Here is a 27,666-nt window from a genome sequence, read left to right on the forward strand (position 1 = left end):
AGCTATATGGCGGCGGTCTGTAAATAATCGAATCTGGACCAGACAATCCAGTGATCAACAGCATGAGCATCGATCTGCGCAATTGGGAACCGATGACATGTGTCAACCAAGTCAGCGAACCTGACCACCCTATCCCGTTAGTCGCCTCTTACGACAAGCATGACTTACTGGAGACCAATATTCTAACTCGGACCTTTCACGGGACAAGAGACGTGGGACACAACTACTGTTACCTACACCATGCTATTGAGTGAGTGAGTGAGTATGGTTTACCGCTTTTAGCAGTGTTCCAGCAATCTCACGACGGAGGACACCAGAAATGGTCTTCACACATTGTGCCCATGTAGGGAATCGAATCCGGGGCTTCGGCGTGACGAGCCAACGCTTTAACCACTAGGCTACCCCACCGCCCGTTGAGGAGGTTTCTTAGCATGGGAAAGATCCACAGATCAATATCCGTGGTGGGGTTGTCATCCAATAAGAGCCATTATATCGCAAGTATGTTAATGCAATTCAAAATGCTGAATGGCTTGTCACGCGATTCAAATATAATCCAAAGACACGGTACAATAAACATTTTAATACCAAAAATACCAGCTTCATGATTTAGCATCATGATGAACAAAGTTTTGGCAGAAATAGCAGCTGATAAATAATTCAGTTTCTCTATGGACAGCGACACTCGCATTATTTTTAACAGTTTAAATACACTATATTTTCTGCTCACTTTATTTTCCTCTATGTTAAATATGTGACCATCATTTCGTTATCTTTATCAATCTGACTTGTCTTTTGAATGATTCATTTATGTTCAGGAACACTAGCAATAATGCGGTCATGGTTGATGAATGGTTGCGTTTCCTTTGCATTTGAGTATATGACGTGATTCTGATGCATCATATATGTTGGTAGGATGCTTTCTGTGGAGCACCACCACGACAACGCCCGATGGCAAACGAAAAACCATCCTGAAATAAGAAGCAGCGATGAGTGAGTAAATTGGTGAGTTTACAGAGTGACGAGACACTGAACAAAATATATACCGCCGATTTCGACCCAAAGAATGAAACTATCCCGCAATAAGTAGCAGCAACGAGGAGTGAGTGAGTGAGCGCGTGAGTGAGTGAGTGAGCGCGTGAGTGAGTGTGTGACACTTCAAACAACGGGGAGTAATACACATTGCTGCTGTCGAACCAAAGAACCATATTGTTTCACCAATATGTAACACATCAACAATGACATCCGAATTACGTCACAAAGAATGTTCACGCCATTTCAACAATTTCACGTCATACATATTACAGCAACAATGAGGTCTGTATTACGTCATTTCACCATTTTAACGTCATACATTTTACAGCAACAATGAGATCTGTATAACGTCATTTCAACAATTTAACGTCATACATATGACAGCAACAATGAGGTCTGTATTACGTCATTTCAACAATTTAACGTCATACATATTACAGCAACAATGAGGTCTGTATTACGTCATTTCAACAATTTAACGTCATACATATTACAGTAACAACGAGGTCTGTATTACGTCATTTCAACAATTTAACGTCATACATATTACAGCAACAATGAGATCTGTATAACGCCATTTCAACAATTTAACGTCATACATATTACAGCAACAATGAGATCTGTATAACGTCATTTCAACAATTTCACGTCATACATATTACAGCAACAATGAGATCTGTATAACGTCATTTCAACAATTTAACGTCATACATATTACAGCAACAATGAGATCTGTATTACGTCATTTCAACAATTTAACGTTATACATTTTACAGCAACAATGAGATCTGTATAACGTCATTTCAACAATTTAACGTCATACATATGACAGCAACAATGAAGTCTGTATAACGTCATTTCAACAATTTAACGTCATACATATTACAGCTACAATGAGGTCTGTATTACGTCAACGAGGATGTTGTTGCTGCTGCAACTACGTCGTGCGTATTACATTAACGACAAGGTCTGTATCGGCAACCACGTAGTCTGTAATACGTAGTCTGTAATATGTATTATGTCAAAAGTATCATCTACATTACTCATGAATCATCGCTGTGTTATAACTACATTGCAGTCTCTCCCACATCAACACACACTTACAGTCTTATAATTACGATTAGGCTCCAGGGTGCGTCGCCTTTGTGACACCTTAACGAGACCCGGAAGTGAACACTATACCTGTCCGATCTCTCTCACATCAACACAGACTTACAACAGTCTTATAATTACGATTAGGCTCCAGGGTGCGTCGTCTTTGTGACACCTGAACGAGACCCGGCAGTGAACACTATAACTGTCCGATCTCTCTCACATCAACACAGACTTACAATAGCCTTTTAATTACGATACGCTCCAGGGTGCGTCTTTGTGACACCTTAACGACACCCGGAAGTAAACACTATACCTGTCCGATCTCTCTCACATCAACACAGACCTGCGACCTACGATCACGTTCAAGGTTGATTCGTTGTCGTTTCTTTGCGAGACTCGTAATCCACGCCTATAACTCTCAAAAACTTCAAATCACGTCGAACTTACAGCAGTCGTAGAATTACGATCCAGGGCCCCGTTCCTCAAAGCGATCGTAGCGCTACGACAGTCGTAAGCCTATGTTAAAGTATGGGAGTTGCGATCACCTTAGCGCTACGATCGCTTTGAGGAACGGGGCCAAGGTGGAGTCACCGTCACGCCTTAACGTGATTGGGAAGTGAACTTATAACTGTTCGATCGCTCTCTCTCATCAAAACAGACTTACAACAGTGGTAGAATTACGGTCACGCTTCAAGATAATTCGTTGTCGGTCCGTAAGCAGACCCGGAAGTGAGCCCTATTACTGTCCAAAATCCAAGTACAGCAGTCGTATAATTACGATCACTCTCCAGGTGGAGTCATTGTCTCACCTTGACAAGTCCAGGAAGAGCTCCCCAGAACGATGTGTTGGGTAGTACCTCCCTCCCCGTGTTATGACGCACGTATCTGTTGTAAGTGACCCCTCCCACCAGATACACGGAAATCACAACAATGACTCTGTGAACGAAAGGAGGCGTTTTAGTAACAAATAGATCGTACAGCAACTGCTGTAATTTCAATAATAATGACTGCTGTAAATTCCTTAATAGCGATAAAACCAACTAAGACGAATCTCGAAACATGTACAGGGCGAACCCGGAATTGGAATCCAACATCGTAGATTCCTTGGGCACCTAAGGGCGTAACTATGCACAAATACGATTTTTGGAAAGGCCATCAGTGCCTCTGTTTTATTTAAGGGGGAATCAAGTATCTGGTTAGCCATTTCGCAGTGCATCTCTTTTATAAAGAAACATTTTCGATCCGTATTTTGCAGCCATCCCGCTTCTACTTCTTTATATGTCGGAGAAGAAAATAAAAATAAGCTGTAAGATTAAAGATGGATACTTTGCGTCCATATTGGAATTCATCTGAGGAGTTTATCAAATTTATGGCAACACCTACGATGATTTCTGCATTCAAAACCTACAATCGATAACCAATTCATTTCACAATCTCAACCACAATACATGATAGACATACTTACATTATAAGGAGTATAGATCCCCCGCTCAAGCTAATCTCAATATCCACTTTATGCGTGGTCGTATGGCAGCCGTCTGGACATGCGCACTTCGAGGTTATTTGACCATACTACGAAGAAACGAGGAAGTTACATCGATATTGTTAAAATAACTTCCGGGCTAACAGGATTCAAACCAACCTAATCCAGGCTAACAGGATTCAACCCAGAAAGATCCGGGCTAACAGGATTCAAACCAACGGGATCCGGGTAAACAGGATTCAAACCAACGGGATCCGGGTTAACAGGATTCAAACCAACGTGATCAGGGCTAACAGGATTCAACCCAGAGGGATCCGGGCTAACAGGATTCAAACCAACGGAGTCCGGGCTGACAGGATTCAAACCAACGGAGTCCGGGCTGACAGGAGTCAAACCAAAGGGATCGGGCTAACAGGATTCAAACCAACGTGATCAGGGCTAACAGGATTCAACCCAGAGGGATCCGGGCTAACAGGATTCAAACCAAAGGGATCGGGCTAACAGGATTCAAACCAACGTGATCAGGGCTAACAGGATTCAACCCAGAGGGATCCGGGCTAACAGGATTCAAACCAAAGGGATCGGGCTAACAGGATTCAACCCAGAGGGATCCGGGCAAAGAGGATTCAAACCAAAGGGATCGGGCTAACAGGATTCAACCCAGAGGGATGGGGCTAACAGGATCCAAACCAACGGAGTCCGGGCTGTGAGGATTCAAACCAACGGAGTCCGGGCTGACAGGATTCAAACCAACGGAGTCCGGGCTGACAGGATTCAAACCAATGGAGTCCGGGCTGACAGGATTCAAACCAACGGAGTCCGGGCTGACAGGATTCAAACCAAAGGGATCAGGGCTGACAGGATTCAAACAAACGTGATCAGGGCTAACAGGATTCAACCCAGAGGGATCCGGGCTAACAGAATTCAACCCAGAGGGATCCGGGCTAACAGGAGTCAAACCAAAGGGATCGGGCTAACAGGATTCAAACCAAAGGGGTCGGGCTAACAGGAGTCAAACCAAAGGTATCGGGCTAACAGGATTCAAACTAAAGGGATCGGGCTAACAGGATTCAAACAAAAGGGATCGGGCTAACAGGATTCAACCCAGAGGGATCCGGGCTAACAGGATTCAAACCAAAGGGATCCGGGCTAACAGGATTCAACCCAGAGGGACCCGGGGCTAACAGGATTCAACCCAGAGGGATCCGCTCTAACAGGATTCAAACCAAAGGGGTCGGGCTAACAGGAGTCAAACCAAAGGGATCGGGCTAACAGGATTCAAACAAAGGGATCGGGCTAACAGGATTCAACCCAGAGGGATCCGGGCTAACAGGATTCAAACCAAAGGGATCCGGGCTAACAGAGGGATCCGGGCTAACAAAACCAAAGGGATCAACGAGGGATCTAAACAGGATTCAAACCAAAGGGATCGGGCTAACAGGATTTAAACCATAGGAGCTAACAGGATCCAACCCAGAGGGATCCGGGCTAACAGGATTCAAACCAAAGGGATCGGGCTAACAGGATTCAACCCAGAGGGATCTGGGCTAACAGGATTCAAACCAAAGGGATGGGGCTAACAGGATTTAACCCAGAGGGATCCGGGCTAACAGGATTCAACACAGAGGGATCCGGGCTAACAGGATTCAAACCAAAGGGATCGGGCTAACAGGATTCAAACCAAAGGGATCCGGGCTAACAGGATTCAAACCAAAGGGATCCGGGCTAACAGGATTCAAACCAAAGGGATCGGGCTAACAGGATTCAACCCAGAGGGATCCGGGCTAACAGGATTCAAACCAACAGGATTCAAACCAAAGGGATCGGGCTAACAGGATTCAATCCAGAGGGATCCGGGCTAACAGGATTCAAACCAAAGGGATCCGAGCTAACAAGATTCAAACCAAAGGGATCGGGCTAACAGGATTCAAACCAAAGGGATCCGGGATAACAGGATTCAAACCAAAGGGATCGGACTAACAGGATTCAAACCAACGGGATTCAACCAAATCAGCAAGCCTGACCACCCGATCCCGTTACTCGCCTCTTACGACAAACCTGGGCTCCTGAAGATCGATGCTAACTCTTATCTTCAAGGTTCCTCAAATAGTGAAAGGTAAGCGTATTTTGCCCCATCGTTAGTACCCGTCATAAACACATGCAAATGCTAGTCAATTGTTCACCTGAAAAACGTGAACCTGTGGTCCTGCCATCATTTCTTTAGTGTTCATTAAGTGTTCTACTCCAAGAACTCACATATTGGGCTGTTCCAAAAGTTTCTTCTCCCAACATTTCGACATACGGTTCCTCAAATGTCGGGTCGCAGACCGCAGTGATGAAGGATTCCCTGGTGTAAAATTGTGGTAAATGTGAATACTTAATTATGAAAGGGCTTGAAATGTTAATGATATGTTATGCAAACGTTACACACGATGTATTATGGGCAGAAAACGTGGCCAAAAACAAACCCCAAAAAATAAATAGCCTGTACTGAAATTTGGGATTCGAACACATGTACCAGTCCAAATTATGAAAAGCGATTTGCGGCGTCTCAGATTTAGACTAATCAACGAGGCAATAGGAATCAAACACTTGAAGAAAGGAACTGACCCCCAAACGTCTTAAATCTTAAAACAGTGGCCGAAGCATTGCAAACCCTAGGGGTGAAAATCAGCTTGTTGGATTTGGAGGATGTATGCTTAGAGGTCAAAGCCCACTTAACCCTTTTTGGGTAGCCCATAATGCACGAACCAAAAAGGCATATTATGCAATGGAAGGTTGCCAAAGCGGCACTATCCCCAAAAGTGAGTGAGCGAATGAATTTAGTTTAAGGCCGCTTTTAGCAATATTCCAGCAATACCACGGCGGGGCACACCAGAAATGTATTAGAAAATGGTGAACAGGGCTCACTAATACCACCAACTCCCAACTTCCCTTAATTGCTAATTTTCTTGATTTCTTAATTTTGTCTTCTTCAAGTATTTGTGTCCTATGGATTAGCCTTTGCACGAATGGGGATTTTGCTTACAGGGGATTTAACCATTAACCTGCGGGTCCCGAGATATATATATATATATAATTTTCAGCCACGGCAAGTGACAGGAACGGTTCCAAATAACAGTCAGCATGGCATCGCTATGGCATAAGTGTATGAGCCGATTAAGTGTTACATAAGTAGAGCTGAAATAGAAACAATAAATGCCGTTTCTCCTACAATATCATCAAAGGATAAATGTTCTGTGTTACTTGTTCACAATATAGAAATATTGTATTAAAAGCAACATTCTATTGCACTCGTTATACATCCATAGAAAGTGTTCAACAAATCTGAGAACAACTCAAGATAAGGTCATCATTAGGGACACCTGCCCACCAATAGATAATGAAGTTGTTGAAAATATTTGACAACAATCCAAACAGTTTTTAAGATGAAGAAACAATTTCATGGAATTCAAAATTGGGAGCTCAAAATATTCAAATTATTATTATTATTGACAAACTTTAAATATATGCATCAGACTGTGCACTGCCACAATCCTTTGACCAAAGAAGCCTTAATCCAAATCTGAAACGAAATCTGAAATGTTACTGGTTGAACAATTTGCCGTTAGTTTATTCCAAGAGTTCAAGAGATGTAAGTTGCCATACAATCTCAGTCATTTATTACGCTTCTAAAGTCGAGCACTTTCTGAAAATATCTCAAAGCACAGTTTGGCATGGAAGTCAACGTTGAAAACATGTGTTTGAAAACTTGAGAAAGCTGCTCTCTGATTGACTAATATCCTCTTCCTGTTGGTCATTTCATTGGTCGGTTAAGTTCGCTCTCACATAACCTGTATTGGGATATACTCAGATCTTAGTGATGTGATAGCGAGGAAAGGTGTCTAAATTAGATAATAATCTTATAAATTTACCTCATGGTGTCAGTGTCGGCACTATAGTAGATCTGGATGTTTGACCCGTCGTAAGACCAGGTAGCTGAACTCTGGTCGCCTGTCTTCCACGCCTGCTGGCTTGCGTCACTCTGACACATCTGCAACGACAACAACACCGTCAATGTCATCCAGGGCCTGCTTTCACAAAACACTAAGGTGATCGTATGTCACAAAGGTAACCTTAGTGCAATGTTAAAGAATGGGAGTAAGGTTAACCTGAGTAAAGTTTGCTTCGTGAAAGGAGCCCCTGAACAACATCACAATACGCCATATTGCCATCGTGACGAAATGTCGTTTGTATTGAGTCGTCATATCGCTATCGTGGCGTAATATCGTTTGTACTGAGTCGTCATATCGCCATCGTGGTGTAATATCGTTTGTATTGGGTTATCATATCACCATCGTGACGTAATATCGTTTGTATTGAGTCGTCATATCGCTATCGTGACGTACTATAGTTTGTATTGAGTATAAATGTGTAGCCTAGTAGTTAAATCGTTCGATCGTCACGTCCAAGATACGGTACCACATACGTACAATATGTGAAGCCCATTTCTGCTGTGCCCTGCCGTGATATTGCTGGAATATTGCTAAACGGCATAAAACCATACTCACTCACTACTCCGTGACGTGTTATAGTGACATTGACCACGGTCGCAACATATTGCAGTCTTCCTCGTCGTATAAACAGCGACATCAACGGCGAGGGCCATTACGTATAGACTTGACTCCATCGCTTCATATCGCAGTAATTCACTTACGGGCAATGTCATTACAGTGATGGAAAGTATTTATCTGTTAATCTTACCTAATCATAAAATGGAACAAGACTGCATCAAAAAAAATTCGAAAGCTGTTAGATCTGAACAATGCCCAGTGATGACTTCTACTACCACACGGAACATTCGCACCAGCGACAAGTTACCATGACAACAACAGTCACTCGCCATATTGAATGGTGTCTCCTTATTGCGAGATCTCGTTTTTGCAAGATCTCGTTTTTGCGAGATCTCGTTACAAGTTTACATCTAACTTCTTCCCCGCCTTCAGAAACACTGCTCACGAAAGCGCCAATAAATAGCAGTATATATACAAATGTAAACAGAGTTAGATGTTCACATTCATTAAGACACTAATATCTTTTTGCAAATTCCCATTTACACTATGTACGAAACTTATGTATGTTAGAGACATATTCACAGTTCATGGTTCAGTGTTTACTGGACATAATCCTTCAGACACATTTTGGGATGTCCCATTCTTCTTGATTCCTCAAATAGAGGACTGCTGCCAAGTACGGACACACAGAAGCTAACATCTCCAGTCAGATCATTTCATCACAACGACCCGATATGGATTGTTTATCCACTGACCTTAAGTAATGTCTTCTTCAGTTCTTTACAGATTGGACTGTTTTTTTCCCATTGATGGCGTTTGCTGAAACGTTGCAAACTTTCCTCGGCACATATCTACCATTCCGTTCCCTCAAACCTTCCCCGGCACATATCTACCATTCCTTTCCCTCAAACCTTCCTCGGCACATATCTACCATTCCGTTCCTTCGAACCTCGTTTCATTCGTTTACAAAAGAATCTGTTTCACTGAATTGATGGCACTGTGAGCAAGGTTTCGTAACAGCCCATTTGCATATCCCGTGTTTCAAACCAGTTTTGAAAATCAGATCCTCTTAAGATTCTGTCCTTATTACTACTTGACCCTTCGGAAAGAAGAGAATATGTAGATGTCAACTTCTTTATTAAGAGGATAGTGGTGTAAAGCTGTGGTCGATGTATTGTGGCTGATCTTTCAAAGACAACGCCTTGAGCTTGGATTTCCTGTCACAGCCCAAGCGATTCATGTCTACATAGAGCTCAAATAATTTCAACTATTCTTGCTCGTCTTCTTGTCCTCAAACCTTTTCTGGCATAGACAGCGGTCACATATAATCACGGTGTCCTTTCCTTACCAACGCTCCAGATAAGTGCTCATAATTCCCAGTGATGACACAGCGATACAATCCTGAATCAATTTCATGGAGAAATTTAAGAACAGACGTGTGTGTCAGTGCACAATCGCACTCTGAAAAATATGTCTAATGTCTAACTTCATTCCCTAGCAGTCTACCTCACTAACCTGACATATACCGTCACACAGAACATTACCTATGCTGCTTGTTCCCATGGCAACACTGAACGGGATCACTCATTGGGTGACGCCATCTTGAGTTTGGGTTTTTGAGAGTTTTGCTCTTTTGAGATCTTGTTATATGTTTACGAACTAACCTTTAAGCAAACAAGTCAAGGCCAACAACAAAATTAGATTGCAACTGGAACACACAATGGGAGAGAAACATCTGCATCGGATACTTTTATTATTATTATCCAAAATAACTATCTCAGAGAGAGCCTTCAAGCAACTCTATTACAATCTGACTTACAATATGACAACATGACAACAACAACCAATCAGCATACATTTACTAATCTTAACCAATCAGGGACGGTGGGGTAGCCTAGTGGTTGAAGTGTTTGCTCGTCACGCCAAAGACCCGGGTTCGATTCCCCACGTACATGGGACAAGGTGTGAAGCCGATTTCTGGTATCCAGCGATATTGCTGGAATATTGCCGAAAAAGCGTAAAACACACCCCACTGCCAGAGCGTAAAACTAAACTCACTCACTCACTCAAATCTGCTGATGTACCAGACAGTCCCACTCGATCATTCACGCTCGACTCACCGCGGCGTCGGTGCAACTGCTCTGTGAGAAGGGGAAACACGGGTTGTAGGAGTAGAGGTAGGTGTCGTGGAGGGCGGTGTAGTCAGCGTACCTGAAACAGAAGATTATTTACTTTTGAAGATTCACACAGGTCTATCTTAACACAAATGGTCTACACACCGTCACATTTCTGTTAACGACATGCAGTAACATGCACGAAAAGTACACTTTCAAATACACATGTACGTTTTGTCGCTTTTTATTTAAACTAAACCATCTTAAACCCAATGAAAATATCATCCTGTTCATAACGGACAAAACAGTCTCGCTGGCAAAGATTTAACATCTGTGGGGCTCTGTTGGCGATCATACCCGTGAAGATCCGGGTTAGAATTGATCTTCAGCAAGCCATGCTTGTCGTAAGACGCGAATACGGGATCGGGTGGTCAGGCTCGCTGACTTGGTTGAAACATGACATCGGTTCCCAGTTGCGTAGATCGATGCTCATGCTGTTGATCACTGGATTGTCTGGTCCAGACTCGATTATTTACAGACCGCCAGCATATAACTGGAATATTGCTGAGTGCGGCATAAAACTAAACTCACTCAATCACTCACTGTTGGCGATCTTAAAGTCAATTAAGACATTAACCTTCGATGGGGACCAAATGATCTGGCAAAGATTTAACATTAGTGAACAACCTACAGAGTGTCATCCTAGCAGCTGTAAAAGCTAATGTTATAATGTTGAATAACCCGAAAATAACTTTGTACAGAAATATATTATGACATCGAATAACTACAAATAACCCATCAAAAGTACCCAAATATATTGAAACACGCAGGAATATTTCACAACCACAGTGTCTAATGTCTATGATCTGTCACACTACAGTAGTTTGAGTGCCGCACGTGTTTCCCGAGTCCAGGAAATAGTGCTGAGTTTCAACAGTACAGAAGTCCCGTTCGGTGGCATTTCAAAAACTGGGAAGTACATTACAGTCAAACTTTATAGATAAGAAATTCTTTATTTCCTGAGTGACACGTTTCGTTACATGTTCAAGACAACGGCGTGTACAACGCACTCACGAAATTAAGAAGTTGTTATCAATAAAGTTCTGTACTCAATCGGATTGTCGAATATATCGAATCGCTCTGATCTTGTTCTACATCGGTACAACGAGGCATCTAGAAGTTGTATCTTCGCAGTGCACAGAGCATAATTAAGCAAACATGAAATAGTTACGCGGTGGTGAAATAGTTTGCCCAGGGTTCATAGTTGTATTTGGACGCTACGTTTACAGTGTTTTCTGCCAATGTTTTCAACCGAGAACCGTTTTCTAAATTTTAGTCAAATCCATTTGTAAATTTGAGTCAAATCCAATTTTCAAGTGTATACATTCCTTTGCCCGGTACTAGAATATATATATTACATCGGTGAGTTCTAACTGAACCTGGGGCGAATGGTCCCTTAGGGATCCAAGAAACCAATGGTAGCGGGTTCGAATCCAACATTCGTCCTGATTATGTTTGTATGTTTGTAAACATCACTCACTCACTCAGACTTCACATTTAAAGCTTATTTAAACGCTTATTAATCATACATATGATTATTACGTGACACTGTGTTAATATTTTGATCAGTACAAGAAGCAACACGTACTTTGCCGTCCCATCATTGTTTCCCGTGGTCGTCATGTCAGCTGTGCCACTGCCGTCGTCGAACACACACATACAGGGCCCCACCCCCCACACACTGCTTGCCATGGGACCCTTGCAGCACCCCTAGGACCAGCACTACTCCCACGGCTCGCCAGAAACGTTCCATCGCAGCCATTTCCAGGTGACCCAAATCTTGCAAATCGTGTGACCAGCGCTTGTTGATAACTTGATAACAACGTATTATGGCTGCATGTTATCTGTAAGGTTATATCGATTGTGGTCCGGCATGTTTCTGAAATAGATAGTTTAAGCTATGTTTGTTTGTTTATTTGTTGCTTAATGCCGCACCCAGCAATATTCCAGCAATATGGTAGCGGTCTGTAAATAATCGAATCTGGACCAGGCAATCCTGTGATCAACATCATGAGCATCGATCTACGCAATTGGGATGCAATGACATGTGTCAACCAAGTCGGCGAGCCTGACCACCCGATCCCATTAGTCACCTCTTACGACAAGCATGGGTTGCTGAAGACCAATTCTAACCCGAATCTTCACCGGTTGCTTTTGGTTGGTTGGTTGGTTGGCTGGTTGTTTAACGCCGCACTCAGCAATATTCCAGCTATATGGTGGCGGCCTGTAAATAATCCAGTCTGGGTCAGACAATCCAGTGATCAACAGCATGAGCATAGATCTACGCAACTGGGATACAATAACATGTGTCAACCAAGTCAGCGAGATTGAACACCCGTGATGTGATGTATAACTCGTGGATATATTGCTTGCTGGTGACAACCAGATTTACTTGCTCCAAAAGTTCCTGCCAAGATAATGTAAATAATCTTACGACTTCGTCTTTGTGATCCATTGAATATTGTTTGACCTCTGGCAGTGATGTGATGTGAGGTGTGCAAGGGGTTTAATGTCGCCTTCAAGATTAATACTTACACGTACATTATATAATATGTTCTATACTTATACACACATACATACGTATATGCCTGTACTAGTGTGGACTTTTACAGCGCTCTCCCACTGAGATATCATGACACTGTTTTACATGACTAATCCATTCAGACATAGTATACCGACAAGGACCGATCAGGCATCGCTTAACCCATAATGCTGACGCCATACCTAGAATCAAGCAAAGTCTTTCAACAACTTCTTGCATAACGCGACCACGGATCAACCCACTGACCAGCTGTCCTCTGGCGGACAAATCCTTAAAAGGACGCAGGGGGCGGATCCTCTGACATACAAATGGTAGGTTTGATTAACCAGACTTTGCTGAACCCTAATCTGGTAGTAGTTACACGTAACCCTCCGTCCATCGTAACAATGCTTAAGTTGAGAAACAAGCCTGTTACTGCGAACTCTCTCGGTTTGGACGGCAAGTCCAACCCTGCTCTTGAATATGAAGTCTTCTGGAGTCTCTGATCCGTCTGGGCATGTCACCTTTGTTTAATTTCAAACACAGACGTCATAAACATAAATTAAATGCTTAGCAAATTCTCGAAAATTACAAACCACACAACAGACTGTTGAGTACTGGATATATGAGGGGGTCCCAGGGGTGCAGTTTATTAGGACCATTGATACTGTCGTGAAAACGGGTGATGATCATCCGGGTTAGAGTTGGTCTTCAGCAACTCATGCTTGTCGTAAGAGGCGACAAATGGGATTGGATGGTCAGGACTTGGTTGACACATGCCATTGTATCCCAGTTGTGTAGATTGATGCTCATGCTGTTGATCACTGACTTGTCTGGTCCAGACTCGACTATTTACAGACTGCTGCCATACAGCTGGAATATTGCCGAGTGCAGTGTTAAACAACAAACCAAACCAAGCCAACCCAACCCAGGCTTCTCTATCACATAGCATTGACGCAGAAAACCTCCGTACTTGAGCAGTGAATTTAGAAGCTGTCTCAGTCTGTCCTGGTTCAGATCTCAAACCTCCGCAGAAAACCTCCGTCTGTCCTGGTTCAGCAGTGAATTTAGAAGCTGTCTCAGTCTGTCCTGGTTCAGATCTCAGCACCCCATGTGTGTTTCTCCCAGAGGATTCCAGTCTCCCCTGGTTCAGATCTGAGAACCCCATGTGTTTCTCCAAGAGGATTCCAGTCTGTCCTGGTTCAGATCTCAGCACCCCATGTGTGTGTCTCCCAGAGGATTCCAGTCTGTCCTGGTTCAGATCTCAGCACCCCATGTGTGTTTCTCCCTTCTCCCTGGTTCAGATCTCAGCACCCCATGTGTGTTTCTCCCAGAGGATTCCAGTCTGTCCTGGTTCAGATCTCAGCACCCCATGTGTGTTTCTCCCAGAGGATTCCAGTCTGTCCTGGTTCAGATCTCAGCACCCCATGTGTGTCTCTCCCAGAGGATTCCAGTCTCCCCTGGTTCAGATCTCAGCACCCCATGTGTGTCTCTTCCAGAGGATTCAGCACCCCATGTGTGTCTCTTCCAGAGGATTCCAATCTCCCCTGGTTCAGATCTCAGCACCCCATGTGTGTCTCTTCCAGAGGATTCCAATCTCCCCTGGTTCAGATCTCAGCACCCCATGTTTGCAATAAGAGTTAAGTGTGGGTTAAAACTCAACAATGAACACAAGGCTGCCTTAATATCTTTAAACAAGAAACCTTGGAGGTAATGTTTTATTAATAGGTTTGCAAAACAGTGATGACCTAAGTCAAATGGATGCCCGACACATAGCTGCCACAGAGAAAGGGTGGGTTCTATCAAATAGATGGTTCTATCAATCAGAGGAGTGGGTGTTAGTGGTGTTTGCTATTAGTAGTGTTGGCAATTGGTTAAAATCTCATAATTGATGATTGATTCATTACAACCGATCAAACATCGATAACAATTGGTTAGCGTCACATATCAAATTTTCCTGGTTATATTCTGTAATGCACACACGAAAAAGAAAAAGAGATGTAGTTCTTTTGAGTTTTTGTGCAAATTGAACAAAATGCCTTTGCAAATTTTACATCTTCAAAGGATGACTAGTATGTTAGGAACATAAATTTCCTTGATTCTTTCAGATAAATTCAATCAAGACTTGGAACGAGCTGGTAGTGCTCATGACATGTACCGGTAACACACACAACCAACCTTGTGAAAAGTATTGTGAAAGCAAACAAGTGTTCCAAAGTTTTTGGTGTTCGATTATTTGAAAACATGATCGATTGTTTGGTCGTTTAGTCACTGTGACCAATCTTCGATTATTTCAATTAATCGGACCACCACTAGCTATTAGAGTAGGGTGCTCAGTGAAAGTGAGTGAAAACCTAACAAGTGCTTAATAAAGGGAGTGAGTGAGTTTCAGTATTTTATCAATATTCCTGCAATATCACGGCGGGGACAGCAGAAATGGGCTTCACACACTGTATCCATGTGGGGAATAGAACCCCGGGTCTTCGGTGTGACAAGCATCCGCTTTAACCACAAGGCTACCCCACCTTCCTGCTCTGTGAGAGAGAAGGGTTACATTCACATACTATTTTCACTACAACATGTTCTCTAAAGAAACAATACACCTGACACTGACAGGGTAAGCCAGAAGAGTTCCTTCCAAAGGGGAGCTGGTGTTGGAGTTTCCTCGCTACTGCCAGCCACTCTCACCTGCATACAATCTAAATGTCATCAGCGCAGCATACTTCTAATTTCTGGGTACATTCCATATTTTGAGAGTGACAATTAGTTACCGATGAATGAACAAACATAAAAAACACCACACCATTAGCTCTTCTTTATCACTGAGCACATCACACTTCCCTGAAAATGCATCTTTCAGAAAGGTACATGATTATTTTGCCATAATGCCAGCACAATTTGTCTTTTCACTTTCATTTAGTTATGAAAACATGTTTTCAAATTAAATTTATAAAATGTCGACAACATGACTTCTGGTCCCCGAGATGACCCTCTAGTTAATTTACTCCCTAGCTTCATCACTGGCGATCACACTTTCTGTAACCACATTACGAACCGATGTGGTCGTCATCACAGGAGTGAGTGAGTGAGTTTAGTTTTACCCCGCTCTCAGCAATATTCCAGCTTTATGGTGGCGGTCTGTAAGTAATCGAGTCTGGACCAGACAATCCAGTGATCAACAAACAGCATGAGCATCGATCTGCGCAACTGGGAACCGATGACATGTGTCAACCACGTCAGCGAGCCTGACCTCCTGATCCCATTAGTCGCCTCTTACGACAAGCGCGGGTTACGGAAGATCAATTCTAACCCGGATCTTCACGGGTATCATGACAGGAGGTGATATATACAGTGGTGATGATACTGCACGTCATGTCCTTGTCAACTGCATCACAGGTTATCTTTATGGAGGAGATGAGATGAGTGAATCTGTACATAAACTGTCTTTCATCAGCTGGGAGGTCCGAACATGTCAAGAGTCTGTGTCACCAGGATGAGATGATCCATGAAAGAGTTGACACTGACTCGCAGTTTCCTTGCCTCTGGTGCCTCGAACATCCTGCAAGAAAATGTGTAAACAGTGACATATGTTAAGTTCAGGACCTGAAGGCCTGGTTAGGTCTACTAATGCCTACAGTGAATAATGCCTACAGGGAATAATAGCTACAACGTTTGCAGTGACAGCTATACCTTACCTGCACACAAGTAGATTGTTCCACTTAGTGTGCACTATTGCCTACAAAGGGATTAGGGGAGGTTAGCAAGGAGAGTAAAGAGTAAGATCAAGAGTATTAAATCGTTAGCTAGCTTATGTTTTGATAATTCCATACGCATTTAGTTCTCACACGACAGAAGGAAATTGAAGAGTAAAGTAATTAATAGAGAGATTATTAAAGGGAGAAGGAAACGCTGTTGAGACCGTCTTCCCCAACTGCGACGTCCGTGGATGCTATTTCCACTACAGCCAGGCTCTCTGGAGGAAAGTACAGAACCTCGGCTTCAGCGAAGCCTACCAGCAGGATCCTGAGGTCCACAGATGGGTCCGACGAGCAGCAGCACTCCCCCTCCTCCCAGTGGCCATGGTACAAAATGCCTGGATAGAGGTCATGGACGACGCCCCTGCCATTGGACAGAAGGATGAGTTCCAGGACTACATCACCAGCACCTAGGTAGACGACCATGCACGGTTCCGAGCCGGACTATGGAATCACCACGACACCAGCGGCCCAAGGACGAACAATCATCTCGAGGGTTGGCATTCGCATCTCAACAAGACCGTCCAGAGAGCCCACCCGAACATTTTCGCTCTTGTGAAGGTTCTGCAGAAGCTGGAGAAAGCGGAGAGAAATAAGCTGGTGCAGATGGCTCATGGCTTCCTGTCCCCCACCCAAGAGGGGCGTGCACAGAAATTGACCAGAGACTCACTCGTCTGAAGGCCCAGCTGACATCTGGTATCAAGACACCCCTGGAATTCTTGACTGCTGCAGGATATTTGATCAAGCTAGCTTGAAAACCAAATGACTATGTTGATGAATGTGTGAAACTGTGTGTATACATGTAAATTACTTTTGGTTACCACAATGACTTTATTAATGAATGTGGTAGCTGACTGTGTGAAAGATGTATATATGTATATATAATCATGAATCAAATTAAGTTTTAATTACATTTTAATCCAAATAAATGATTATGTTTATCTATGTAAATTTATTTATCTCAAAACAAACTACTATGTGAAAGATATGAATAAAGTTTAAGAAAATTAAGAAAAATATGACAACAATGTGAAAGATATGTATATGAATGTACATATGTATATGAATGACCAAATAAAATGTCTCTCAACATAGAAAGTTACTGTTTTCTATATACTGTAGGCATTAGTGCACTTTGAAATAGGACCATGCCACTTTATTGAAAGGTTGAAGGCAGGTGCAATCAGCAGCACTGGTGCGTAAAGTTGTTTATTTAACACTGTAGGCATTATTCACTGTAGGCATTAGTAGACTCCACCGAAGGCCTAGCTTTGATGAAGAAAAGATCAATCCAAGCCAATCCTAAATTAATAATATAACACTGTCATTTTTCTGTCTATGCCACTAAGATTCTACTGATTGTTCTAGCAGCATTCTAGAAGTTAGTGAGTCTGTTATGAAGCATGTGACTTTACGGATGAAAGCTTCTTGTTTATTGCATGATATCATAGAAAATCATATTTTAACTGAAATCAAAACTGTGAATTGCATTTATCTTTGTGATTTATTTGGATATGATTTCTACATCAAAGTGAAGGTTGAAGAGGAGGGACATATTGTACGATTTACGTAGGAATTAAGTACCAAACGTAGAATGCCGACATATTCTCCCATAGATGTAGTGCATATACGTTTTAGTTTTGGTGATAGAAGATACTGTTGGAAAGGCGACCGACTCCGGTTGAATGTGATACAATTTGGTCATGTGGTCACAATGTTTATAGAATGTATATGTTTTTTAAAACTGCAACATCATCACAGTGTGGAACTGACCACATAGTTAGCTGACGCCCAAACAACAGCTGGATTAAAACAGTAGCCTGCGCATGTGACTTTATAGATGACAGCTTCTTGTTTATTGCATAGCGCGACATATTGTAGATTCCTACACTGGTATCTTACACTAGCTTGATAACAGTGGAAGAATCTACACTCAGTCAATAAACAAGAAGTCATCCATAACGTCGTATGCTTCATTAAGGATTCTACTGGTAAATGAATGAACAAACACAAGGTGTTATTTTCAAAGTGAGAAAGTTTACATTATCATCAATTTTTGAAGCACTTTTGCCACATATTGTCACCTCTTGCTACATATTGTCACCTCTTGCTACATATTGTCACCTCTTGCTACATATTGTCACCTCTTGCTACATATTGTCACCTCTTGCTACATATTGTCACCTCTTGCTACATATTGTCACCTCTTGCTACATATTGTCACCTCTTGCCACATATTGTCACCTCTTGCTACATATTGTCACCTCTTGCTACATATTGTCACCTCTTGCTACATATTGTCACCTCTTGCTACATATTGTCACCTCTTGCTACATATTGTCACCTCTTGCTACATATTGTCACCTCTTGCCACATATTGTCACCTTCTGCTACATATGTCACCTTTTGCTACATATTGTCACCTGTTGTGATGGCGGACAATGAATGTCAACTGTATTTTCAACATTTTTCACAAATTAATTTCCCGATATGGCTATTATTCACCAAAGAAAATCGTTAACCAAGATGAGTGAGTGAGTTTGGTTTTACGCCGCTTTTAACAATATTCCAGCAATATCACAGCGGGGTACACCAGAAATGGGCTTCACACATTGTACCCACGTGGGGAATTGAACCCGGGTCTTCGGTGTGATGAGCCAACGCTTTAACCAGTAGGCTACCCCACTGCAACCTAACCAAGATGAAAAAGAGTAGCCTTGTAATTCATGTTAAAAGTTACAATTAGCCTAACTCAAGTTACAAGTTACATGTAGCATGCCTGCCATAAAATTGGTTTTATACTACATCAGCAACTTTCAGCTATTAACACAGGATAAGTCATGAACAAGACGATGTAAATGGATCGGGCGTTAAGATCAGTAGTATGCATGATTGTATGTTATCATATGCAGTGTGCAAAATATACACTGGTCCTGTGGTCCATGACTAGCAAAAATTCATCAGGACCATTAAATGATAAGTTTGCAGTGGTTCTGGTGGCCAGTGAATTTTTCCCCCATCTAAATAATTACAATTGTCTTTAAAGTAAAAAGTGAGTTATACTCGCAAGTTGAAGCACATGGGGAAACAGGAACCAGTTTTACATTCACAATCACTCCAGTGGACCAGTGAAGTACAAACAGAACCACTAATTATTGTCCGCTTACAGGTGCTCTCGTCTAGTGGGAAATTTTGAAAGGTTTCTAACACTGCATTTATCATATACTCAACAACAAAAGTTAAGGACCATCCCAATAATCAATATTTAAGTATTATATGGATAATAATATGAACTATTAAATACTTTAATATTGAAAATTGGGGAGGTCCTTAACATTTTGGAGGGTTGAGTATATATGACAACATGGGACACTCCTCATAATATCAACCACTAGTTTATTTGGACAGGACTCAATTATTTACAGACCACAGTCTTGTAGCTGGAATAATACTGACTACAGTCTCAAGCAAACTGAATGGTTGATAAGACAAATAAAACTGACTGATCAAATTGATGGTAAAGAAAATCTATATCTTATTATCATTTCCTTGAAATGATTCAACAGACTAGTGTTGGGAATTGGTTGAAACCTCACAATTGATGATTGGCTCCTCAACCAACAAGCAAGTATAAAATAAATTGGTTAGCGTAATTTTTCAGGTTTTCCTGTTCATGTTGTTCATGCGGATATGGATAAAGAAAAAACATGTGGTTTTCTGTTGCTTTTAGTTTCATTTAGAAACTGTGCAAATTTCACATCCAATGTAAAATGATGCAAATTGCTTCTTTAAAGTTACCGTGAATCCTCGTATTTAAGCCCTGGGCTTAATTTCGAATTTGACCCATTTCATCTAAGAAACATTTTTTATGAAATTAAGCCCTGGGCTTAAAGAGAGAAGGTAAAATACAACAAAACGTTGTTCTTATTAACTTTTAATGGAACGAATCTTATTCCGTGAACAAATTCAATCATCTTTTCAACATAACTATTATAATTTGAGAGAACTCTTTTAAAATTCAAACTTTGAGAATGTGACCATCCATGCAAATGCCCAAGACCACGGTTAATCTGTTCTTATCGTGTCCAGTAGTGAGATCATTCTAAAAGTAATTTCCAATTTAAGCCCAAATGACAGGGCTTAAATACGAGGATTCCCGGGATGACTACTGTATCATGAGCATAAATTACCTGGAGTCTTAAAAAAATATTCAGTCATGACTCTTCAGTAAGTGAAGTGAGTTTTATAAGAATTAAACACGTTTTCAGCCCTGACAACTTCTAAGATATGTTCCATCGTCAAGTGTTTCAAACACTAAACGAGTATTTCCAAAATTGTTTGTGTTCGATTATGAGAAAATGTGATCGACTGCTTGGTCGTTTGGTCACTGCGACCAATCTTCAATTATTTCAATTAACTGGAACACCACAACAACATACCAGTGTAAAAATCACAATCATAAAATCAATTGAATACATGTTCATTATCCCTGGTTTGACCTCCTAAGTTTTCAAGGATTAAAACATTTAAAGGCTACAACTATAAAATCAAACATGACAAAAACTGTTAGCTGTTTAGTATGTGATCAGATGTACTGTAGACAAATGGTAGAGTTTCCAGATACTACAAACTGCTCATGAACGTGATGAATGGAAAAACAGGAGAGCAGCATAATGACATCCTCAAATAAAACTTGCAATAACTATTTACCAAGTAGGATTCATGTGTCATTTGAATTTTGTATGGAACGTTTAATGCACAGCTTTTAAATATAGAAACTTTAAGCACTTTATGTACCTAAAATGGTGAGGTGAGGTGAGGTGAGGTGAGGTGAGGTGAGGTGAGGTGAAGTTGGGTTTAATGTCGTGCTTGAGAATATTTCGCTCATATGATACATGCGTGTGGATGTGGATGTGCGGCTGCTTGTACTAGCCCCAGACTTAAGCTGGTTTTATAGTGCTAGCCTACTGAGATGCCATGCCGCAGTGAAGCATGAATACCCCACTCAGACACATTATACTGACTCCGAGCCGACCAGTCCTTGTTGTACCCATTAATGCCGAGCACCAGTCAGGGACCAACAAGTACCATATTTTAATGACTTTTGGTATGACGCGGTCGGGGATCGAACCCGCTACCTTCCGCTCTCCGGGCGGACGCTCTAACCACTACACCACGGAGGCGGTCCTAAAATGAAAAGCCCGCAAATAGAAATATAAAGCAAAAAGGTCCATGACTCCATGGCCCTGTTCCACAAAATGGGTGATTAAACCACCCATGCTATAACACCGACTTAATACAGTCATACCTCTATGATCGCTTTCTGGGACAGAGCCTAGGTATATATATCATAACAAAATTGGGATGACTTCTTTCAGTGGCATTGTTTAGAAGTTGGAGAGTGATATACAGAAAAACTTTATGGATAAACAACTTCTTTATTCACGTTCTTGTTGTTTTAGTTAATTATTTACTGTATATATAGTCACCTGTTATCTACCTTACTCATACTTGCTTGACAACGATACAAGAATCTGTATCGAAACGTCGCATCTACCGAATAAAGAAGTTGTTCATCCATAAAGTATGTCTTTATAAAATTGGGATGGATAATATCTGTTAGTTAAAGTTAGGATAATAAATTATCCAATTATAAAAGCGGCCTTACACATTCAGGATGTTCCCCTTCAGAGAGAGTGTTCGTCTGACTCCTCCCCGGCGAGGTTCCTCATCCACACTGAGCGTCGTGTGAGCTATCTCTGCTTGCCTCTGTGTCGGGGAACGGCACCTTCAGATCACTTGTATTTGTCAAGGATAAACGTTACAGTTTTCAAAGTCTATCTGAATATCTTTCCTCACTGTAAAAACAAACTGCAACAGTTTTTGTCAACTATACATTCCAATTAGAATGGGAACTTTCACATCAAAATGATACCACTTCGCATTAAAATCTGACATCACCCTAATATGAAGCACTCAGTAAACACATGAACTTTGACCTCCCGATCAAATGAAGGACAAATCGGTTTTTGAGCCAGATGTCAGCTTTCTTGAAGGCCATACCAATTTCATTGAGAAATTTCACTTGTACAAAAGTCTATCCACACAGAACATAACTATTCCTTCAATGGTACTCAACTGTATGTGTAGATGCCATGCCAGGTGAATGGATATAGTTTTACACTGCTTATAGAAATATTCCAACAATATCATGGCATGTGAAACAAGAGATGAGCTTTGCACATTTTACCCATGGGGAAATCGAACCTAGGTCCGAACCTAGTAAAAATTCATCAGGACCATTAAATGATAAGTTTGCAGTGGTTCTGGTGGCCAGTGAATTTTTCCCCCATCTAAATAATTACAATTGTCTTTAAAGTAAAAAATGAGTTATACTCACAAGTTGAAGCACATGGGAAAACAGGAACCAGTTTTACATTCACAATCACTCCAGTGGACCAGTGAAGTACAGACAGGACCACGTATTATTGTCCACTTACTGGTTCTGTCGTCTAGTGGGCAATTTTGAAAGGTTTCTAACACTGCATTTATCATCGAAGCTGGGTCCTCAGCGTGGCTACTAGGCTACCCCATTGTTCCCATGGCATTCAGAAAATACAAAACTACATCGTGATGATCATGGTGAGCAGAGATGCCAACACTAAAGTTTTGCAAATAGTGTGTGTGTTAGTAGGATTTTATGCCGCTTTTAGCAATATTCCAGCAATATCATGGCGGGGAACACGAGAAATGGGCTTCACACATTGTGCCCATGTGGGGAACCCGGGTCTTCAGCGTGACAAGCGGGCACTTTAACCATTTGGCTACCCCACCACCCATTGCAAATAGTAGTTTCAAGGACCATAATTAGTAGTTTGACCAAAAATTAGTAGTCAACTAAATACACAAAATCATGTAAATCTGGTAAAGACACAATTGACAATATATAATATTTACCCTAAGATTAATTTTATCAATTCAAAATATGTAAAGTATTGGTGACGAGTTTGCCTAGACAAGGCTGAAATTCTTGTCTGCTTGCTTGTTTGTTGTTTAACACCATACTCAGCAATATTCCAGCGGTTGGTAAATATTCTGGACCAGACAAACCAGTAATCAACAGCATAAGCATCAATATATGCATCCACGATAATCTCCAGGGTATACGTTACGATCACTCTCCACTATACCCTGGATGCGTCTTAAATTATCTAACCGTTTAAACTTGGCAACACAATTGATGCAGAGGTACTCTGAATGAAGTAGAAGGAGTTCTTTCATATATTCTTTTTAAAGTTTCAGATCTGTGAATTTGTCTTTATTATTTCCCAAAAATTCCAAGTGGCACTGCGAACAAACCTTTGCAACTGCAACTGCAATCTTTGTTGACACTGGCAAGCTCGGATGTAACGCGGCTTAGCTGATTGGCTATTGTGAGAATGCGGAGCCAGCCAAGGGAGGTAATAAAATCATCGCCCCAAGCCGTGGATGCATCCAGGGAATAGTGGACAGTGATCGTAACGTATACCCTGGAGATTATCGAGGATGCAATATATGCAACTGGGATACAATGACATGTTCTTAACTAAGTCAGCGAGCCTGACCACCCGATCCCATTTGTCACCTTTTACGACAAGCATGGGTGACTGAAGACTAATTCTAACCCGGATCTTCACAGATCCAACTTTTGTCAGCATGCTCTGTGCCATTTTGAATCATTTCAGGTGAGCTCCAATGTGCATACCCCACTGAAAGCCCAAGGTTTTTACATCACTGATGACATGAACAACTTGATTAAGCTCGTGATCATAACGATTCAGTGTTAATGATTTTGGTTTGTTGTTCAGAGTGAATACATAATTAATTCCATTTGCAAACCTTGTATCAAAGAAAGCAGTTTCTGTGACCTAACATGCCTCTTAGACCAATAGGGTAAGTTGAACATGGGTTAACAGTGACAGAAATTGGCACTAATCCTTGCCAAACTCACAAGCTGATAGGAGACTACAACTACTGATATAATGTTTAGGATATTGCTGCATGTTATCACCACAAAGATTCATTGGACTGAAAATGTTAGTTTCTATCACTGGGCTTAGGGCATAACTTAGGTAGACACTCGAGGGCTTATCACAAGGTAGACAAGCACTAATTAATTATGATAGTGCCCATAGTTATAGATTTGACTACTCAGATTAAATCACCAGCCTTGCCTTGGTTCAGTGAGCAAAGGGGGTTGATTCCCCAACACTGATGTGAAAGTACTTAAAATCCGAAAAAGTCTGTGCCAGTAAAGTAGAGGCAACGGACTGAACGGGTGCAGGCTAAAACAGAACCACGTCAAAACGGTACCAAAAACCAATTGGCGAAAACGGAACGACTCTGGCGAAAACGGAACCAATTTTCTCTGGCGAAAACGGAACCACATTATTAAAAAAATATGGACACCAAAACACTATATTTTTTTTTTATTTAACACGATCATTTTATCGCATCAATAACGATACACTGAACAGTTCACTAGTTCAATAGGCTGGTTATGTCAACATAGTTCACTAGTTCGTTAGGCTGGTCATGTCAGCATAGATGTTTTCATTCTTGTACATTTTGACGAATGACCACTTCTAATATAGCATGTATCATGCCATTTAGTTGTAACAGAGCAGTCATGAGTTGTTGTTTTAATGAAGCTTGTCAACCCATCAAAGACGCCGCTGTTTTCTTTGGAATAATATGCATGAGGCGTGTTCATTAACTAATGTTTTTAAAATGGGTATAGTCTCTAATATTAATTAAACAATGTAAGGCTGTGCAGTGTGACCGAGCACAACGCCAGTTTGACCAAGAGCCGAGAGGAGCAAGTCGATTCAACTTCAAGACCCTGTCTCGCGGGTGGGTCGGTCGATCCCTCAAACCGTCAGCGTGTCACGCTTAGCTGCATGGCATCTGCTAAACACCAACACTTTCGCGCGACAATAGATGTACCTCTTTCCTATGTTACTTCCTAAGTCAAAAAGATACACACTGAGATTTCCTTCCATATCGTCGATTGTTTATCGCTGAACTACAGATTTGTTTTCATTTTGCCATGTGAAACTCAATCAGGAAGTGATGTAAACCGGAAGTACTTCTAGAATGCTATTTCCCAACCAACATATCTCCGTGTATATTTTAAACATAAGGTGTCAGCTGAAATTGAAAACGACATTTCTTATATTGCAGGAATTTCACGTTTCAACCGCTTTATGTCATTTCCTACGAGGATATTTGCATAGAAAAAATTGTAACAGTTACGTATCGCGATACGTTTACATGTACCGGTTTACTGACAAATATTGTTTTGTTCAATTTTAACTCACATGAAACTGATCTAGTTCATCCTTTTTACCGAGGCTACGTTGTCATTGTGAAGATGTGCGATGTTGAAGGACAAAGCTATCTTCCTGTCTCCTCCTTGCTATGATATTATAATGGATGTTGTGACCCGCTGGAATAGTGCCTATGACATGATGGCAAGATTCCTGGAAATGCTGTGTGCTGTCCTTACAGTGCTGATGGACAGAAAAGGGGACAAGTGCAAAGGTGATTTGGCCACATTATCCGCTGAAGAAGCTCGACTGGCAGACCATGTGATAAAGTTCTTGGAACCTATGAAGGACATGGCCACAATGCACAGAAAACTCCCCTATATTGTGTAAGCAGATACCATATAATTATATGGTCTCTGATGTAAGTCATCATGCCATTGAAACATCATTTGATGAATGTTGCTGCCTTTCCTCAAGATTACGACATTCCTACAATTGTTGAAATAAAACGCATAGTGGCAACAGAGTTTCAACCAAGGTATAGTCTGTTTCATCCTCGATAATCTCCTGGGTATACATTACGATCACTTTCCACTATACCCTGGATGCATCCACATATACCCTGGATATTATCGAGGATGAGTCTGTTTGGGCCAAAATGATACGGATGAATCACAATCTAACTCCAAATCGGTTCATGATCAAACATTCATTTCAACGCAGAATGTAATGAAAACATCAGACCAGAGACCATGTAATCTATTATATGGTCTCTGATCAGACCAACTCTGGTTTCGTAACGTCTGTCTCCAAAATAAAAAAAGTTACAAACTATCCTAATTTTGTTTTGATTTTCCGTGTGAAGTTTTACGAGGGTAATCTAAAGTACTGACGGAAAAAGAAAAAAACCCTGTTTTTAGGCTGTTACTCCGCATTGCTCATTTCTGCACTAATATTTCCTCAGTGAAATCCTTTTTTTGAACGTTTCATATCTCCCTACCACTGAGACTGTAGTTAGTTCAGCAGATATTTCACACTTTCACATATTAACTACCTAACTTGTAGATATAAATGTGAAAAAAACAGTTTTTTTTCTATTTCTGACAGTACTTTAACAGTAGTACTGTCGGAGGAACAGCCTCAAGGGCGGGAAGCACGTACAGCTTAGGATGTCAACATTTAGGGGTTGTATCAAAACTCTTCCGGACCTGAATCTATCAGTTTCTTGTTAAATGGTTCTGTGGAGGAGCTATCTACCCATTGTGTGCTTGCAGTGTGGCTGGTGTTCACCCTTGTTTCATCCAAAAACACTGGTTCGAATCCTTCTTGACGTTTTTGTCTGATAGTGCGTAAGTATGTGTTGCGTAATCGCACGATATCAGCTCTTTCACCTAGCACCCGCCTGTTTTCCCCACTTACCACTTTGTAACGAAACCCAAATGTATCCAAAAGTTTCAGTAACTGATATATGGATATAGTCAACGAATGTCCTGTATCCATGTGTTTTCGCAAAATGTGTAAGGCAGCACAACTGCACATGCAGTGCGTTTAACAAATTTACCCAAGGCATGTTTAAGGCGACCCCATTCCATCGGAAAATTTACAACATTAAACGTTAAGTAGTATAATAATCGCCGTAATATTACGTAAAACCGTCTGAAGGCGAAGTCATACGTACATTATGTAGACAGCTGTAAGGAAGCTACGACATATGACTAACGCATGCCCATCTGTCAATTAGTCCA

General features: G+C 41.4%; 2 protein-coding genes across 2 annotated transcripts; both read right to left on the minus strand.

Moving 5' to 3' along the window:
• Positions 1-565: 565 nt before the first annotated feature.
• Positions 566-12,243, minus strand: LOC124278234 (cation-dependent mannose-6-phosphate receptor-like). Its single transcript, XM_046713956.1, has 7 exons — positions 11,926-12,243; positions 10,284-10,374; positions 7,525-7,643; positions 5,867-5,957; positions 3,593-3,699; positions 2,937-3,063; positions 566-968 (listed from the first exon to the last, which is right to left on the minus strand). Exons 1-7 carry the CDS (start codon positions 12,027-12,029, stop codon positions 897-899), a joined length of 711 nt encoding a protein of 236 aa, XP_046569912.1. The 5' UTR covers positions 12,030-12,243; the 3' UTR covers positions 566-896.
• A 3,828-nt stretch (positions 12,244-16,071) lies between these two features.
• LOC124278197 (EKC/KEOPS complex subunit LAGE3-like) lies at positions 16,072-25,654 on the minus strand. Its single transcript, XM_046713927.1, is given in 4 exon segments — positions 16,072-16,417; positions 22,282-22,391; positions 22,393-22,411; positions 25,599-25,654. Coding segments are annotated over 4 exon segments (294 nt in total). The 3' UTR covers positions 16,072-16,308.
• Between the last annotated feature and the right edge of the window lie 2,012 nt (positions 25,655-27,666).

This window comes from Haliotis rubra, unplaced genomic scaffold (assembly GCF_003918875.1).
Source record: "Haliotis rubra isolate DU_JTF1 unplaced genomic scaffold, ASM391887v1 Scf233, whole genome shotgun sequence".
Taxonomy (NCBI): Eukaryota; Metazoa; Mollusca; class Gastropoda; order Lepetellida; family Haliotidae; genus Haliotis; species Haliotis rubra.

Bases quoted from the DNA above. Each gene is read 5' to 3' on its own strand.
- LOC124278234 (XM_046713956.1), bottom strand. From the start codon at position 12,029: ATGGCAAGCAGTGTGTGGGGGGTGGGGCCCTGTATGTGTGTGTTCGAC. The intron at 5,958-7,524 runs GTAAATTTATAA...ATTTTACACCAG, and splicing joins GCCGACACTGACACCATGAG to GGAATCCTTCATCACTGCGG. The intron at 3,700-5,866 runs GTGAGTTCTTGG...GTTTCTTCGTAG, and splicing joins CTTTTGGAACAGCCCAATAT to TATGGTCAAATAACCTCGAA.